This window comes from Triturus cristatus, chromosome 11 (genome assembly GCF_964204655.1).
Source record: "Triturus cristatus chromosome 11, aTriCri1.1, whole genome shotgun sequence".
Taxonomy (NCBI): Eukaryota; Metazoa; Chordata; class Amphibia; order Caudata; family Salamandridae; genus Triturus; species Triturus cristatus.
Genome location: NC_140594.1, coordinates 521,116,975 through 521,137,175, shown reverse-complemented (window position 1 = coordinate 521,137,175; position 20,201 = coordinate 521,116,975). Strand labels below are relative to the sequence as shown.

Sequence of the window (20,201 nt, the reverse complement as noted above, 5' to 3'; positions counted from 1 at the left end):
TTTCAGCCTCTATCCTGGATTACAGTTAGAATGACTCTAAGGCTGCTGGGCCTCATGCCCTCAAGTCCTCCTGCATCCTGCTAGTAACACATGCCAGATGGCAAATGGCCGCTCTGCAGTGAGACCTGAAGTTTGAATGGGCGCACCATCAAGGGAATATTCTGACATGGTCCAGATCTCAGAGGGAACTGCACAAGACCTGCAGTGGTGGATAACGAACAGTGATTGGGTCAGAGGCAGACCTCTCTCCCTCCCCAACCAGATCTCACAGTAGTGACAGATGCGTCACTCCTGTGATGGGGTAGCCATCTGAGAGAGTTGGAGATCAGAGGACCCTGGTTTCCGGTGGAATCTGGACTCCACACCAACATGCTGGAGCTCTGAGCAATCCGATTGGCACCGAAAGCCTTTCTACCCTCCATCAAAGGAAGGCTAGTTCAAGTGTTCACGGACAACACTACTGCCATGTGATACTGTAACCTTCTGGAAGATCTTTTGTTGCAGGAGCACAGGAGGTTCCTTCACTCAAACCTGTCAACTCTATGCCTTCCTCTTTGGGGATTGAGCAGCAGCTGTTGATAGCATTTGTCCTTCTTCCCAAAGTCTGCAATGTTATTTTGGCAACAGAGTGTCCCTCCACCAAGACGGTATACAACGGTATACAACGGCTGATGAAAGAAATGTATAATAAATTGTACAGAAAATTCTATTTGCCTTCCTTCTGCTTCCCTTTCTGATGATTTGCTTTATATTTTTACTCTTGCCCAGAAGGGCTATGCTCTGGGCACAGTGAAATGGTATCTTTCTGCTGTGTCTGCTTCCTGAGGCTGCCAAACCAACCATCTTTATTTAAGTCATCCATTGTACATAGATTCCTGAAAGGCCTTGTGCATATATTTTTACCCTCACCTTCCATCATGCCTCATTGGGACCTTAATTTGGTTCTCACTTTTCTGATGTGTGGTCCTTTTCAAGCCCATGCATAATTGTCCGCTCCAGCTGCTTAGAAGCAAAACAACCTTTTTAGTGGCAAATACTTCTGCAAGGAGGGCGAGTGTGCAGAAGCCTCTATCATCCAAAGGATCCAAAAAATGAGTGTGATCAGGAAAATACAGAGGAAGAACTAGTCGACCATTCTAATAAAAACTTGCTGCACTGGGGCGAAGTATTGGTGTCCCAAGAATCGATTAAACATGTATTGGCCTCTTGTCAAGCTGCTGGTGCCCCGGGCCCAAAGGGTGTGCCCAGGAGAAAATATAAAATTATATAGAAAAATGGGCATCTCTGCTCATCCCTCTTTATATAAATTGTTTATGGGAGAACACATTACCTGGCTGCTGGAGTGGAGGCATACTCACTCCAATCCATAAAAAAGGTCCATGCGGTAATCCATCTAATTTCAGGTTCAATGCCGTACTTGATGTGGAAGGGAAATGTTTTGCTAAAATCCTAAACAATGAGTTAGAGGAGCGGTCCAACACTAAGGCCCTAATGGCCCTCACTCAAATGGGTTTCAGAGGCAGGCACAGCACAGAAGACAATTTGATGATTTTCTCTTCCGTGATCAAAGCTGCAGACAGCAAAAATGCCCCTCCGCTTTACGTCACTTTGATAGATTTTCAAACCACTTTCAATAAAATAGACATAGGGAGAAGCAGTCCGACTGGGGCATCTCGGAAAATCTATACTCAGGAACCTGGATAAAGGTAAAAATTACATCTAATAGGGTCACAACCCACAAAATTGAGACCACTTCTGGAGTAAAACAAGGCTGTATCCCTGCTCAACTATTGTTTGATTTATATTTGGTGGACACAAACAAAGCGCTGATGGACGCACATGCTTTTCTACCCAAATTTGCAGGCACACACATAAAATGCCTTCAGTATGCTGATGATACCCTACTATTCGACCACACCGCGATAGTGTTGCAGCGATCATGGGAGGCCCTCACTCTTTATTGTGTGGAAAATAAACTCAAAGTCAACTATGTCAAAGCAAAAATCATGGCTTGTGGAGTCAGGAATAGACATGCCACCAAATTCAAATTTTCAATAAGCCATATGATCCTGGCTATAGCAGAGGAGTGTCGCCCCACTGCTTTTAAGCAGTGAGAAACATAAAATTACAATGACTTAGAGTTATTGTCATTTTATGTTTCTTGTCCTGCTGCTTTGGGGCGTGCGTGTGGGCGGGGCTGCACTATTCTGCGAGCAGTGCAGGGGCAGAGTGGTTTGCCTACTCCTAAGTGTGCAATGACTGTTTGGTCGGACCTCTCGGGCTGCCCAAAACAGTCATGCGCACTTCCCTGTTCTCCCTGCAGGCTGCATTACAGCCTGCATGGAGAACATGTGCCCCCTCCACCCCCTGGCTGAGCGTCCGGCCAATCACAATGCTCCTGCCTGTGAGAGGCAGGAGAGGGAGCAGAGAAGACTCGGACCCGGCCTCGAGGTAAGTGTTTTAATTTCTTTAGTTCCGATCCCCCCTTCCCCCACTGCGTGACACCCGACCCCCTCCACCCCTCGACCGACACCCCGTCCGCACACCTGCCCCACCACCCGTGAGCCTTTCTGGCCGAGACTGGGTCCTGAAACAAGTGACAAGTCTCAAATACTTGGGCATTTACTTTAATGAACATGGATCCCACAGTTCACATCTTTGCAGCTTAAAGGGCTAAGCCTTGTCAATGATAAGGAGTTTTAAAAAACTGACCACTAAGAATAGAGGTCCTGACTTAATGGACATATGTAAAGTATTCATGCCAAATTTATGCCAACACTCACGTACATCTTATTGCTCTTTAAAGAGAGCATCTCTTCTTGGCTGGACAAAGTGCAAACAAGATGTTATACATGGCTATTTAATTTTCAGGATGCGGCACCAGGAAACAGCCGTTTCACCGCAAGCGTTACAACGCACGACATTACCCTGCATGCTGTTGCAACGCAAAAGGTGTGTAGCAGGGGGTAGAAGGTGTTGGATTTAACTCCCTACTGTTGCACACACTGAAGTTGGAATAGTAAATTAAACTAGTCCAACTTCCAGCGCACCCCTGACAGCAAGTCAGGGTCAATGTTTGCTTTACAACAGCATGCGGGGTAATGGCATGCATTGTAACGTCATACAACCTGCTGCACCATTTTCACAGGTAAGGCTGGAATTTGGCCTCCATAAGCAATCTATAATGTTGAAGGCACAGTTTCTGGGATATTACATAAGGATCAGGATTGCACCTACAGGGTCTCTGAAATAAGTGATAGTGTGAGGTATCCAAGATAAAAAAACTCATGTGGGAACCCTACTTGAGTGATGCAATGGAAGCCCTTGATGTGTTGAATATTTTGGAGCACATTGTATCCCCCGAAACTCACTGCGAAACTGTTGGTTAAAAGGGCGAACATTTTATCCAGAGTTGATGACAAACAAGAGCTGTCGCAAAAAGCTCACACCAGTGTATGTGAGTCCCTGTATCAGGAGCTGGGGAAAGCAGCCTATTTGTCTAGTCCACGAAGTTGACCTTAAAAAAGATCTGCTGAGTCATAGATGCTGTTTAATTCCCCTAAAAGGCTATACATTTTGGTGTTTAACCGAGTCAAAGGAAACAATTGCCGCTTATTCAATTACAAGAAGAAAAGTCTCTCCCATGTAATATGTGTGTGTCCAGTCTTGAAACATTTAAGATGGTACTGTCTGAAACCTCTGTTCCGTAAACTTAGCATAAGAGAATACATCACAGCCATTACCGCATGCCTGAGTGGTTGGGTTAGAAGCGTAACATTTCTCAGAGAAGCACTGAAGTTGCTGAATGTACCACTGGAGAGTGCCTATTTTATCAGTTATAGTTCTTAATCACCTATTTCGCTGCTCCTCGTTTTGTTCCCTGATTTTCGATCTCTAAAAACATGTATGCATGGCATAGCCAAAATGGGCTTTGTGTACTTGGTACTTAACCAACAACAATTCATTTATTGATCATTTGTTCTCTACAGAACTCTTGGAAGTCTAACAAATCTTTTCCTGTAAGGATTGAGTTAACCTTTTCTTATTTAACGGGACGTCTTAACCCCATGTGGACAACATCGTACCTTGTCCTTTAGTGTGTCAGGCTCGTAAGTGAGTCTAGTGCTGAAAAATGTATGATTTGGATAAGCTATAAGAAGTTTTACTCTGTTTAATCAGTTTTAACCAGATTGTTCTTTTCATATTGTGATGTTTTTAAATAACTTGATACAATAAAAATCTATCTATCTATCTATCTATCTATCTATCTATCTATCTATCTATCTATCTATCTATCTATCTATCTATCTATCTATCTATCTATCTATCTATCTATCTATCTATCTATCTATCTATCTATCTATCCATTTAAGCCATCCATCCATCCGTCCGTCCGTCCGTCTGTCTGTCTATCTATCTATCTCTATCATCCAATCCTCCATTCTTGACAATATTTTCTGATAAATTGGTGCTTCGCACTAGGGTCTCTTTCCTTCCAAAAGTGGTAACACCTTTCAATGTTGGACAATGTTTTACCTTGTCCACTTTCTATGCTCCTCCACATTCCTCTGAGGAAGAAGATTTACACCACCGTCTGGATCCAAAAGAGCGTTGTTGTTCTACCTTGACAGCACAATAGAGTTCCAGGTGAATGACCAACTCTTCATGCGGTACGTTGGTGCAAAGAAAGGTCGAGCAGTGCAGAAACAGACCATTTCAAGATGAGTCATTCTCTGCATCATGTTTTGCTACACTCTGGAAAAGAAGCAGCCTCCTGAAGGCTTAAGGGTTCATTCCACCAGAGCTAAGGCTGCTACCCTTGTGCAAGCCCATAGAGTCTCATTCCTGGACATCTGTCAGGCAGCAACCTGGGCATCCCTGCACACGTTTACCAAGCATTAATGTTTGGACAGTCAGGTACACAGGGATGGCCATTTTGGCCATTCGGTTCTGCAGGACTTTTTAGTTTGAAATGTACTGCATTCCCTCCTCCAAGGATGGTATTGGTTGGGCATCTATTCAAAGGTAAGGAATCTGCAGCTAGATGTCTCTATCAGATAAACAAGTAGCTTACCTTCGGTATCGCCTTATGTGATAGAGACATAATCGAGCCACAGATTCCTTACGGACCCACCAATCTTCACCGCTCTGCAGACAAGTACAAGGGTATTGATCGAAGAAAAACTTGCAGGATCCATTATGATGCCTGGGGAATTCAAAGGTATGGAATCCGCTTCTAGATTGTGTCACTACCAGATATGGCATTACCGAAGGCAATTAAGCCCAGAACATGATTGTGCAAAAAAAGAGAATGGAGGTGTCAGAGCTTGAGGAGCTGGATAACCAGATCCTGTAGCTTGAAGGGTCATCTGGATCGGAGACTGATCCCCTTGTTCTTAGACAGATCGAAACTCTCCAAGGGGAGTACTGGGTAGTGGCACAAGAAAGGGCCAAAAACAGATGATGGCAACACTGCATCATCTATACGTGACAAGTGGCAAAGCTGGTAGAATTCTGGCATGGCTAAGTAGGCGGGAACAGGAAGCTTGTTGGGTTTCATAATATTCTCAATCAAACAGGCGTTAATTGTTTCACTGATGCCCTAATTGTTTACGAGTTTTAATTGTTAATATGAGTATTTCTGCAGGGCCAGACCGCTTCATGGTTGAGATACCATAGTACAATATTTGGCCATGCATGGATGCACGAGAATCTCTGGAAGAAAGTCTAACACTGAGTAAGATACAGGCTGCTATAGCCAAGCTGAGTCCGGGTAAAACTCTTGCCAAGCTTGATAAGCTTTATATGCATCTACTTGGACCCCACCTGCTGAACTTGTTCTGAGAGGTGGGGCAGTCAGAGGAACTTAACCTGGATCTTCTGAGAGCCACCATTATGGTACTCCCCAAAGAAGGGAAACCAAGGGATTGGTGTGAGTCTTATCAACTGCCATTGCTTAATGTTAAAGCACAACTAGAGGCCACTATCCTAGCTACTCGTCAACTGTTGCAGGTAATTACCCCACTGATACATCAAGATCAGTCGGGATATATGTCAGGCAGGTCAACATGCCTTAACCTGAGACGCACATATAATTGGCTGACTACAGTGCAGACCCGTCCAACACCACATGACTTCCTCTCCCAAGACGCTGAAAAGGCGTTTGGCACTGTCCACTGGCCTTTTTTTGAACTGACGCTACTGACATTTGCTTTGGCCCTCAATTCGGAAAGTGTGTTGTACCAGACTCCAGTCGCATCGGTTGGGGGAAATGGAAAGATGTCAGCCGAATTCCCGATAAGCCGAGGAATCAGGCAAGGATGTCCCTTGCCCTCGCTTTTGTTTGCCCTTGCAGTAAAATTCTCTTGCATGCGCAGTGAGGTTGCACCCCAGAGTGGGGGGGGGGGGGGGGGGGGGTTCCAAATCTCAGCAGCTGATGAGATAGAGGAGAAAATATCGTTATATGCTGCAATATACTTCTATACATAACAGACCTGTTGAATGCTCTTTCAGCTACTACAGAATACGGGGCTCACACGGGTTACAGGAATAACTTGGATAAAACAGGGCTCTATACTCTTATTGCCGCTACCACAAAGGCTTTTGGTGGCTGAGGACGGCTTTAAATATCTGTTAATATTAGTAATATCACAAAGGGTGCTGTCAGACTTTCAGGCTGACGTTGAAAGGAGGAGGGGCCTACTTCTCTCATGGATGGGGCGGGCAGCCCTATTTAAAATTATTACACTTCACAATTTCAAATCAAATCAAAAATAACTTTATTCGGTTCAATGGACCATAAAGGTTTGACATGTGTACATAATACTTTAAAGAGAAATTTCATATCCAGTTTATACAGTATTTGGACTAAAATCACTAAAACCCCAGATTACATAGTTTTTAGGCAGTTTGCAATTTACAAAGAAAACTATTCCCACATGCTCAATACCCTGGACTACAGGCTTTAATATCCATAGTCAAATTTCATCAATATCAGTGATTATTATATATAAAAATTTAAAAATGAATTAAAACACCACTTTATCTATTTTAACTCATAACGTTTTCTTAGTTTACATGGCCATTCCAATATAGTTAGAGACAGTAGTGCAAATAGGAACGGTAGACAAAGAGTGTAAACGATTCAAACCATCCATGTAGGTACATGGGCTGATTTCTCTCAAAAGTGGGATTAAGAATTGTACCCTCAGCTCTTTGTAAATGGGGCAAAACAGCATAAAGTGCAAAGTGCTCTGCGCTGCTAAATTGCCACATGGGCAAGCAGTGAGTTTGTCTATCCATCCTGACTGAACGGGGAATGTCACTAAAAAGTGCAAAGTGCGTAGGTGAAGTCTGGTCATAAAAAATTGAGTCTGTGCATTAATAGTAAAAGATAAGTAAAATTGCTGTTATGTGGGGGACAGACCTTGGTGGCATTGCGCTCCCAAATGCAGGCAGCACAGATTTGCCTCAGAGTAGTGTGCTTCTTTTATGATGGTTTTCGCATTGGTATGGATGCTCGCAGGATTATCACAGTAGGGACCCAGACCAATCACATTGGATTTTTCTCTCACACATCTTAGCTATTGGATCGTCAAAGCGTTATCGAGGTTGATACAATCCTTGTTGACTTCCCTTGAGAACATTAAGTCCTCAGACGTCCACATTTTAGCCCAGAGGAACAATGGGGCAGTATTAATCTGGTCCTCTATGTAATCCAGTCCTACCTCAGAGTGACAAAAAAGTGTGGGGGCACTCTTTGGGGTCATCAATAGTCGTTTTATAAATTTATTTTCTAAGATTTGTAAGTGGCTGTTTTTATGGTGTCTCCACACTCCTGCCCCGTATGATGCAACAGATGAGCATTTAGCTTTATATAAGGTAATCAACTCTGTTACCGGCTTCAGCCTAATTTACAGGCAAAGCAGAATAAGCCCTCCACTTCCCGGCTAGTATGTTGTACCCTTGCAGTGACGAGAGAGTCCCAATTCATTTTATTATTAAAAATAATCCCCAAATATGTGAAATTGGACAGCTTATCAATGGTCTTACCCTTTATAGTACATTTTCTTGTTTTGGTTAACTTGGGGCCACACACCATGATATATGATTTGATAAAGTTTACTTTTAGGTCCAGTGCTGGCATAAAATCTGTAAAAGCGTTCTAAGATTTTTGGAGACTATTTGCTGTTAAGGCCATTTAAACAGTGTTGTCCGCATATGACAGCAATGGGACCGGATTGCCTCCTATTCTGGGAAAGTCAAGTGCCTTCTATTTTAGGAATTCCTCTAGACCATTTGTGTACAATAGAAAAAGAAATGGAGCTAAGAAGCACCCCTGCTGAACACCTTCTGTGGCGACAATAGGCTTAGTATTCTCCCCCTGGGGGCCATATTGTATGGTGACAGTGGTGGACGCATGCAGCCTATGCAGGAGGGAGATAAGAGCTTCTTCAATAGCCATTTTCTCCATCTGTCCCCAAAATCTCTCCTGATTGGCAGGAGATGGGACTATAGCAAGCGGAGTCGTTCTTGTTACCTTTTTTATACACTGGGAACATGATGGCCTCCTTCCAGGATGTTGGGATAGGACCAATCACTGCTCCTTTTCAAAATGATTACACCTCCGAATTTACTATATGTGCTCCAGAACACATACTATTGAGTTTCCCAGATGGTATTCACCAAAAATTAATGGTGACTTGAAGTTCCTTCTGTGTATATGGGGCACCTTAGAATATGTTTAAAAACACTACAGCATACCCAATGTAATGGTGGGCTTGTGCTCCTTGATATTGAAGGGTATTATTGGCAGCCCACCTGATAAATATTACTAATTAGATTTATGCCCCACAGGACCACCCAACATCCAGGCTTGAGCGTGCTCTGCTAGAATAAAGGTCACACCTACACCATTTATATTGGGGGAAGAATTCCAGAAACTACTGCTAGCAACACAGATCGCACTGGGGGCAAGAACACAAAAGTACTTGGTTGGGCCTATTAAATCACCTGGGGAACACCCCTTTGGAAAGGGACATGGCTGTGATAGATAGCAAAACTGAGGAGATTTGCGTGGGGGATACCATAGGTATCTGTACGGTGGGAGATATTCTCAAGAATGGGGACTTAATGCCCTTCTCCTTTGCACAGAGGAAATACCACCTACACCTGACCCAATTTTTTAAGTAAGCAAAGCTACGACTTGCCTGGTGGGCCTAGGGGCTGGAGGTGGAAGAGATACCTGACTATGCCCCTCTCAAGGGGCAAATAATAATGGAAGAACTGGGAAGGGGTGCAGTCATCACGACATATATAACGATCAATAATAATATGCTAGATACCTTGGACCAGCTAAGAGAGATGTGGCAGCAAGATGTGGGCGATTTAGAAGACCTAGGGGCATATTCTCAAGAACGCGTGATAACCATCTTAAAAGTTACTTAACGCAACCTTCAACATCACAGTCTATCGTGGGAAACTTACGCAGTGTGAACCAAGTATTCACAACACGGCGGTAGCATGCAATAGTCATCAGATAATGCGTCAAATGGCTGCGTTAAAATCAACGGCACGCCACAAAAATGCGAAACACGAACGCAAAAAAAGCTGCGATGAGGCCAGTCACGATACAAAAAGCTGTGAAAAACAGCGGCTGGCCTGCAAATCCCACGTGTCTGGCGGGAAAATGCACCATAAAAGCAGAACAAGAAAAACACACCAGACCCAATCCAAAGTGCGCAGCAACATGGATGCACCCTGACCAAGCACAGAGGCCAACGCGAACCCCACAAGCTCCACAGACCACCAGCAAGGTACAACGGGTCGGGGAAGGCCAGGGAGAAGAGGGAGAAGAAGACGGGGTGCAGTCTGCAGGAAAACAAGACCAGCGTCACGGAGGTGACAGAACAATACCATCAACTGACCCACAATCAGACTACCTGGAATGCAGCCGGAGTGTCGAGGAGGCCAATGGAGGAGGCCAAGAGGCGTTAGCATGACGTAAAAACCTAAACCAGGCACCAAGACACCGCCAACAGGAAGGCAGCAACGGCGACAGGAGGTGTGAGTCCAGCACCACAGGAGGAGCCGGAGTAAATGTAGGCCAGTCATCAGTGTGGAGATGGTGCAAGGAGGTGGGAGTACAGACACAACTCCAGAGGACCTGACACAACAAGAACGGGGTGAGGAACGAACAAGGACTGGAGATGGGCACAATGGCAGACATGCACAAGTAAGTAGAGCACACTGCACACCCACAATGACCCAGGATCCAGTCCCACATCCCGTGGCACACTGCAGCACACACACATAGCAATAACAGCATATCCCATGACAATGTGGCACAAACACCGCAGAACAGAGGACACAACTGGGTCCGCCCATGCGCAGAAACAGGCCAATCACATTGGACAGAGCAGGGAACTGTGGGATGCATATGTGTGGGTAAACCTCACATCAGTCATGTAGTCCAAATGTCCACTGTCCCAACTCAAATTTCCAGCACCATCCAAACAGTCAAGTCAAGTCAAGTCAAGTCAAAGTCCACTTTATTCGATTAATTAAAATCATAAAAGTATTCTACAACAAGTATCTTACGTTCATATGATTTAAAAACAGATTAAAACAGTATTAAACAGCGAGAACATTTAAAAAGCAAGATAAAAAGGCATTATTTACACAAAATTCATTACAATTTGTGCTCAACACTACAGTGAACATGGATTCAGGTATCTGACCTCATCTGTGATTCCAATCTTAACCTTGTTCTCTTACATCTGAAAGATGCAGCCAAAAAACTAGCAGTGCAATACATGATTACAGGGGAAAGCAACATCTGAAAGTAAAACAACGCAGGCTTGTACTGCATAAAACCCAACTCCTTCAAAATTGGTTTTAAATATCGGGTACGAGGTTCATGGTAAAAAGAACAGAAGAACAGAAAATGGGCATTGTCCTGGTTAGAGAAATCATCGCATTTGCATGGGGACGATTCCTCAAGCTTGCACCACTCTTTCTCGTCCCGCAGTACCATATAGATTTGATTAAAACGGAATTTGGATAGTAGCCACCTATGAAAAGAATTAGTGACCACTGTCAAATAAGGAGCCAACTCGAGAGATGGGGTTATCAATACATGAGCCCTCACAGAGGGTTTACATAAATCATCCGCCTCACGCTCGGCCGTGCGTATTCTGGTGAAATTGGTCTTTACCCACAGCAAATCAGCTTTACACAGGGATTCTGGGCTGTTGAAGATTTCTGGGCGTCCCAAAAGTGCGGCCATAGATTCAATATAAGACAGCCACTGGATATCCCCCCTGTGGTCTAGTTTAAGACAATCTTTGATTATCCGGTGGTTAAGGCTGAGGTTCGGGTTAAGCCAAAGTTTAATCCACATCAAGAGTGGAGCTAGATTGATTATGTCTAGAATATAGCCCAAACCCAACTCAAGATGTACAGAATAAGTGGCAGTTGACTGGGGTAGTCCCAACAGGGAACGAAGAAATTTATTTTCCTCTATCTGGATGCATTTAGAATTGACATAACCCCAGACTGCTGCCCCATATCTAGCAATCGCGACTGTCTTGGCTTTGTATACGGCCAGGATAGCCTCCATTGGTTTCCCCCCCAATCTCTTAGTAAACCCCAGGATTGCAGCATATGAACTTCTCATCGCATTCGCTTTAGATGTTAACTGCGGTGTCCAAGTTCCCCTTTGGTCAAAAATTACTCCCAAGTATGTAAAAACTTTCACACTTGTAATCACCTCTCCATCTCAAAAAAAGGATTTTTCTTTACGTTTACCACATCCTACTGACATGGTGTGTGATTTATTTTTGTTAATCACCAGGTCAAGACTGGACATAAAATTACTGAAGGAGTCGAGTAACTTTTGCAGGGCAACTGGGGTCCTGGCTATTAGCACCGCATCATCGGCATAGAGAAGCACCGGAATTGGTGCACCCCCCATGCTCGGGATATCCTTTGTGGCCGCCATTAGATTGTCCTCCAACGAGTTCACATAAAGCGTGAGCAACATTGGCGCCAGGATGCATCCCTGACGGACCCCTCTAGTTGATTTAAAACTCTCGGTGCACTTTCCGTCAGTGGTCATTCTGATGCGGGCCCTCAGGTCTTTATGGAGCTCCGCCAGGAAGTGTACCAGGGAACTGTCCAGGCCCATCTTCAGGAGCATTTCCCACAGCTTAGATCTGTTAACAAGATCAAAGGCTGTGGACAAATCCATGAAGCCAAGGAATATACTTCCCCCTTTTGCTTTGGTATATTTAGAAATTATGAGGTGGAGATTGAGGCATTGGTCCTCCGTACTCCTCCCCGACCTAAAACCGAATTGTGCCTCTGACAGGATGTTGTTCCCCTTGGCCCACGCAGATATTCTCGCTAGTACAACCTTACCAAGGATTTTAACCGAGGAGTCCAACAACGATATTGGTCTGTAACATTTTGGGTCTCCTCTCTGCCCTTTTTTAAATATTGGCACAATTGTTGCTAAAGACCAGGACTGGGGGAATCCCACAGCGGCAGAGGCATTGAAGACTTTTGTTAGAATACTGGCCCAAAACAGCGGATTTGCCCTGAACATATCCGCTGGCACTCCATCGGGGCCCGGGGCCTTGCGGCCTGCTGTCTCCTCTATAGCTCTAAATACCTCGGTTATATCAAATCTCACCGGCTCCAGGGGGACCCCCATAGTAGGGATTATGAAAGGTTCCAGCTTCCTATTACTATCATAGATATTTTCAAAATGCCGGAGCCAATCATCCTCTGATATATTTAATTCCAGCACTGAGTTTTGGACACCTGAAAGTAGGGGGGTGTTAATAATCGACCAGAACTCCGCACTGTTTTTTAGGGTGGCTTTATCCATTAAATCTTCCCAGGCTTTACTCTTTAATTCGTTTTTACGTAAATTAGTGGCCAAGGTGAAGTCCTTTCTTAGTCGCGCCACTAACACTTTGTCCCTTGGGCGAGTATTGAGGGCTTTCTTAAGGCGGTTGTGTGCTTTACTACAATTTTTGTCAAACCAGCCTTTCGCCGATTTATGTTTGCCCCCCTGGCCTTTAGTTGTGAGGCAAATGGACACAAACCGGCAAATACCTTCAAAGGAAGATATAACCTCCTTACTCTCAGTTAACGGGTTGGCACACACATTTAACTCTTCAGAAACTGAGGAGGATAGAGTTATGAAAAAGTTATCCGGTACAATCATCTCCCATTTGATTCGTCTCCCCTGATCCTTATCCTTTATGGGCACAATGGACCGGTGGGTGACAACTGATTTTGATAAAAAGGAGCTGTACACTATCTCCAACCCCACAGGATTATGATCACTCATAGGCATAGCTATTGCATTATATGAAATCACATAATTCAGAAAACCTCTTGAAACAAAGATAAAATCAATTATCGAATCACTAGTCCTTCCTGTGTAAGTGGCAACCCGTGTACTTTTATCGTAAAATTCTGGTTCGTACAGCTCATTTTCCCGTAATGCATTTTCGAGCGCCAGACCCTTCTGAGTATGTTCTAAGTGAGGGGGGGACACACTATCTGTCCCATCTTCATCTACTAGAATACAATGTGAGCACAAATGAACATTAAAATCGCCCATTAAAATAAATCGACATGAAGTGGATTGCTTGTCTCTGTAAAGACTTAAAAAATCTGATAACCATGTGAAGTGCACAGTTTCTGGATGGCCGTTCGGTGCATTATAACAGTTAACAAGAAGCAATTTACAACCATCCTCTGATGTTATCTCCAACATGAGGAAACTATGAGAGGCACAGTCTATCGGGGTTATTTTGCCCTTGATGTTCACCGAAACCAGCGTCAAAAGACCTCCTTTGTTCCTGCCTGCAGGGGAAGGCAAGGCAGGTACAAAATAAGATGTAAAGCCATCCAACCAGTAATCACACTCCATATCCCAAGTTTCTTGGATGGCTATAATATCGTGGCACTTTACAAAGTTTTCCCAGTTTGGGTCTCCCTTCTTAGACCGCAAACCAGCAATGTTCCAGGATAGCAGTCTAACCGTATTCCCTTTATCAATTATGGTCTCTGGTGAACTGTTATCATTCGTAGCATCCAAACAGTCACAAGGTGCAGTGTCACACAGTCTGCATGTTTACAAGAACAATGCACCAACATACATGGCAACACAATGTCAACATGCATCTCCCCTTCACATTGCTGAGGGGCAAACAACACCTCCAGCAGGTCAGACCAGACAAGCCATCAGTGATGCAGGAGACGACCACCACACCTTCGACACCGACGCCCTACAACAGCCCATGGACATCCCACGCAACCCACCACCAGGACCAGGGCAGACAAGCTACTTAGAGGAGAAACCAGCCCCTACACAGACCACACAGCAGGAAGCACCCGCCAGCACGGCAGGCTCACAACACTTCACCGACACACACATGGCACCAGGTGTCATACCGCCAAAATGAGGTGGCCCAACAGGTGCGGGTGTGGTCCGAACCCATGGAAGGCAAACTAAAACACATACGTGGATGTCAAATACCCTTCGGGGACCACCCACACCCCACAAAGGAGACCCACACTACCATTGGGACACATGCAGATGCACATTCCCAGTACAGAACCGCGCCCAGGGGCACGCACATATCAGTCACACACCCACGTTGGTTCTGTGTACGACTGCCCAGTCAACTCCCCTTACGAATTGAGTGGGTGACGACAAAGCTACATGTCCAAGCTCTCACCCGCTGCCTGCAGTGACATGTCTGCGTTCACTGTACACAGCACAATGTAATGTCGTAGGGCCTAGGGCCCTCATGCATACAACAAGACCACAGGGACACACGCAGATATTATGTCGAACAGGCTACGGGCATGTGAGCCTGGCCCCTTACTGGCAGGGCCACATGTACAGTGACGCCTATGCTGGATGTGTGTGGGGTGAGTGTAAGTCAGCCCTCAGGAGTTGGTTGGTGCTGGCAACAACTACAACAGTGATCAGACAATCAGAGGTTCAAAGTACAAACAGCAAGGGCCCATGACTTGAGCTGCACATAGTCAGTGGCCCCGGATGCACTGCGGCCGGCAAAGGCACACCACTATGGGACGGTGACTTGTGGTGCAGTGAGATAGGGGCACATGAAGCACTGAAGCACATGAAGCACTGAGTGGGTCCTCGTCGATGTTCAAGGTGGACGTGGCAGAGGCTTGCGGGGGACAGTGGAAGATGTCCTCCAGGGCTTGATGCAGAGGGTGGAAGCTGTCCGGAAGCATCAAATGGAAGAGTGGAATGTCATGGCATCGTTTGAGCCACAAAGTCAGTATCACCGACATGATGGCGACGACAAGCCCAAGGCCATGGACTCAGTCGCCACCAAAGTCTAACCAGGAAGTGTCCATGGGTCTCGGGGAACAGAGTTAGTGGCCCCGGAGCTGTAAGGGGATGCAGTCTGCGTTGAAGCCTGTCCAATAACATCAAGTATGCCATAAATAAATCAAGGCTGAATTCAAATTGTGTGTGGCAAACTCGACCGCAGTGTAAGCCTGAGGCAGCGTTCAGCGCGGGCCAGACGCGGTTCAGCGAGCTCCTCCTGGAACTCTAACACACAACGTTGACATTACATTTGGGGGTGACTTGTGGTTGACGGAGGCAAAAGCATCAGAGCTGGGCAGGTGTTCAGTCAGCAACGATGACATGTCCTGCCTGGTACGGACTGTATTGGAGTGGCGTGAGGCCTGCTGGACCACAGTGTAGGCCGACGGCGTAGGCATCAAGGGCCCACAGACACGTGTGGTCGGGAGGCCAGGCACAGACTTGGTGTCACCACATCGAAGGGAGTACAGTGAAGTAAACTCTTCATTATTTTGCATACTCGGACAATGTATGATCAAGACTCAGTTCCACATGTATGACCTACTTGACCGTAGTGAAGGCCGGAGGCGGCAGTAGAGTACATCAACGAGAAAGGACTAAAGCATGCCTGTGTCATAGAGGCCGTGATGGTCTGAGGAGGCTGCCAGGGTCGAGGGTCTCGGGCTTGATTCTTGCGCCGGCACGTGGTGGGCCCTCCTTGACACATGCCGGTGTCAGCAGGTGATCAGTGTGGCCGGGCTGTGCGGGGGCTGGGCTGTCGGGTTCGGGGTCCAGTGGGCCGGGGTACGGCAGGCGCACAGGATCACAGGCAACTCCGCTCAGGAGGACGGCCTCGGCCTCGTGACGGGGTGAGAGGCGCCACTCTGGCAGAGACATTGGGCATTCCGGAAGAGGACCACGCCCAGGGCTATGTGCTTTTTATTCACACTCCTACGCTGGCCTGGCGTATGCCGAGGCATCCCACTCTGCTCATGCCTACGGGGGAGACTTAGCTGGCAACATTTCCGCGAACACCCTACTGGCTGGGGTGACATGGTTGCGTCCACTGTCCACTACACTCCATACACTAGCGGTGTATGTCGCCATGGATATGGGTGTGTTCTGCATACTGCGGTCTGTCCAGCACATCTCCGCCACTCTTGGCATTGTGTACTTTCCCAATCATGGTTCTCCTGCCTCCTTCACACATGCCTGGTTCCCACCTCTCCCCACGCTCTGCTATTGTGTGTCTTAGGTGCCATGCCGTTGATAGTTCATGTTCACGGCTTGCCCAGGTTACCATAGTAAGTTGTTCTGTCGTGTCTGGTGGGCAGGTTGTTTTGCATATTGGTTGTGATTTTGTAACATGTGCATTGTCAGAGTTGTGAGTTGCATGGTTGTGGAGTTGAGGTGTGTGGGGCATTCATTTGGAACTTGCCAAGGGGCTGTGCATTTCCCTTATTGCCATCCTGGTAGTGCTGGTTGATGATGGACTGTCGGAGGATGAAGGAATCATGCACACTGGCTGGGTATTTGGCGACGACGTGGGTGGAGATTCCACGGTGTTCAGATGTTGCCTGCACAGTGATGTGAGACGTATGCTTTTTGTTGGGGTGATTGTGTGCTGTGCCACCAGGGGGCACAGGTAGGACATGTGTGCTGTGGAATGCCCCCAACACGTGCGTGCTTCCGGCTACGGCGTATGGTCCTTGCTTGGTCTCCAGCTGTTCCTGCGCATTGTGGTGGACGTATAGCTACTGGGGTACCAGACTGATGGTGGCATCCAGGACAGGTGTGAGGGACTTGGATGCAGTTGGCTGTGTGACTCCTCCGACTCTGGCGGGTGTTGGTTGGGGGTACCGGAGGCCAACAGGTGCATCACAGCCAGCAGCTTTGTGTGGGGTGGGATGTTGGTTGTCCGCTGTGTTGGTTCCATCGGCCTGTTGGGCAATGATGGTCTGGATGCGTAGGATGGTTTTCCTTTTGAGCCTGTAGTGGGCAATGGCATCCTCTGGTGTTGAATCTGTGAGACTGGTGTGTTTCCTGTGGGTCCCCTGTCTTTGTCCGTGCTGCCTCTGTGGTGGTCCAGGGGGGTTCAAGGGGAGGGGTTGGGGTCCTGGGCGTGGTGGAGGTGTGTGCTGTTGCCCTATTGGGGCTCCAGGCTGCATGTTCAGTTGCTTGGGGGCATCTGTTGTTCTTCATGTTTGGCTTTGGGCTGTGCTCCCTTGGCTGCTGCCGATTGTTGTCCGACTTTACACCTGGTCAGAGCAGGTGTTAGTTTCCTGCTGCTAACGCACCTTATTGCATGTTTTGTGATCTTATCGCCGATGTGGCTGGTCGTTGAGAATGTTGCGGAGTGGTGTTGTCGCGGTTTTTTGCACTGGAACGCCTACTCTGCATCTCATTAGCGATAGTTGCCGGGGTCATCTGTGACGATGTTTTTTGCAGATGCTATCGCCAGAAAACTGGTGCTATGGGTAGTTAGCACCAGCTTGTGAATGGGGTGATGAATTTATCAGGACTTTGGCTGCGCTAAAGTGCCGTTAACTCGGAGATAGCTCCTTGAGAATATGCCCCCTAGATTGGGAGGTGGCATTGATGCACCCATGTAAGGTTGCAAATTAAATAATGCCTATGCGTGATTCAATTCAAAATACTCCATAGGATCTACAATGACCGCCACAAATTACATAACATTGGGAGAGAATCTGCACTGAATTGCTTGTGATATGTTGATGCCGTATGGTCCTTTATGTATACTTGAGGTTTCACTCCCTTGACTGACAGGCGGGATGTTTTGTTGGGGATCCCAAATGATGTTAATGTTCTGCACTTTAAACTTGGCCTTGTAGCAGCCAAAAGAGACATGGCAAAGTACTGGGGAGCATAAGAGATAACTTCCATACATGAATGGAGACGGGGCATGGACCTCTATATGGCAGCAGAGAAGGTGACTTACCATATCAGAGGCTGTCCCCGTAAGGTTTACAAGATGTGAGGGTGGTGGCGAGCCTACTATGGGCTGGGGTCCATTTTAGGAAGCCCTGGTAAACAATATGACCTGGGGCCAATTAGACTCAAGCTTTATAAGGAATGTTTTTCCATTCTTTCTGTGTACCATTCTTTATTACTATGTTTGTGTGTGTCTTAAGACTTACACTATACAATTTAATGTGACATTGTGTACTATCAACGGATATATGTGGACGATGGTGCATGTTGCACGTGACTATTTTGTCACCTTAAGGTTATGCATTAAAAAAAAAAGGAAGAATCAGAGTAATGAAGATAAAAATACTAACCCCTCCCAAAAAAAAGTATTCAAGGTTGTGTTTCAATAAAATGTTCTTTGAAAAAGTTGTCTCCTGCCTCCAACTAATCACTGCCATCGTATTATATTCTATTTTAATAGCAGCGTAAAGTGTGGCAAGCTTTATTGCATGAGTGGATCAGACTCACCTTCCCTATATGCCGTAACAGTTCGTTATAGAAATTGCAAAAGTCTGGTACCTGAGTCGGCATACATAGACAATTTTGCGATGTCACAAAGTGGAGTAAAATGTGGAAGCAATATGGTGAGTTCAAATTTATTCTATGAAACAATGTGTGTTTTTTCAAGCAAATATACAACTGTTAGTCGTGACACATTGTTTTAAGAATTTTCCATTTTTTTGCATTATACTTCATTTTAAACATGTTTCCCTTTCGCTGCTTGCAGGCTGACCATAGTGATTTCTCAGTCCTAGCCGATAATACAATGCACACCCCACCAACTACCTCTTTCCAATGAGGTGCCCACACTCATGCATACAGCACAAATAAACAAATTCAATAACTGGTGCACCTTTTTCAAATCACATGCATTCTTTTCACACTGAATACTCACTCAAAATAAAAATATTTTTAAATAAGCAGGAAGCTATCTTGGTTAGCACATTTACATTTTTTACTTTTTACTACACCTGTCCAGATAAAATGAACCAGTGGTATATTTTTAAAGATACATATGTTAGACAATTAACCTGTACTCCTCATTACTCCGATTCTTCCTTCCTCATCACAGTACTTTATGGCGAGAGGTGAGTCTCCTCGACAAACAACCCATACAAAAGCTCTCTTTTTAGACATAATCCTTTGAAAAGGGAGTTTGCTCACTTTCTTTTAATGTGCTTTATGTGGTCCCTGGGAAGGGACTGGTCCAACAAACTCTTCCTATTAATACCAAGTCAAAAAAGCTCAAGATTGCAAACGAAGCCTCACATGGGAGGACATATGGGTCATAAGAACTCGAACAAGAAAGGAAAAATTAGAGTAATTGTTGGACCCGGCCTCGTAGAATGGCCCTCCGTGCCCCCGCACCACCGAAACCTGGTACCTACAGCCCAAGCACCCGGCCCAGCCGAACCTCCCCACCAGGACACACGCACCGACCCGGACATCCCCGTCCCTGGCCTCTCTCCTTTCGGCCACCCCGGGCCCGCGTGCCCACTTCATGCACCAAGATGGCCGCCCGGCCCCAGCGCGACCCGGGCCTAGAGGCGCCACTCCGGCTGGAGGACATCACGCTTCCAGGGGATGAGAGAGGGAGGAGCAGTTTCTATCGCACCTCTGAACTCCCCCGGGACGATGGGTTTCGATCGGCCCTCCGGCCTCCCTGAGGGCTGGCTCCACGCCTGCTGGGTGTCTGGGACTCCTCCCGACCCGGCCCTGAAAGGATCAAAAGACTATAGCAGGAAAACCCGACAAGCGACCCCCAGGTGACAAGACCCCTGCCTGCACAGACCCCGGACATCAAAGAGGGGTCACACTATAACAAGGGGTGCTCTGGGGCTAT

The 20,201-nt window shown here is 46.3% G+C and overlaps 1 protein-coding gene across 1 annotated transcript in view; it reads left to right on the top strand.

Moving 5' to 3' along the window:
* Nucleotides 1-20,201, top strand: part of LOC146784506 (zinc metalloproteinase-disintegrin-like VLAIP-B) — a 3,216,124-nt gene that overhangs the window by 2,763,913 nt on the left and 432,010 nt on the right. The window contains exon 16 of the mRNA XM_085632968.1: nucleotides 18,780-18,942. Coding sequence (XP_085489094.1) covers nucleotides 18,780-18,942 — 163 coding nt within the window. The remainder of the gene's footprint in view (nucleotides 1-18,779; nucleotides 18,943-20,201) is intronic.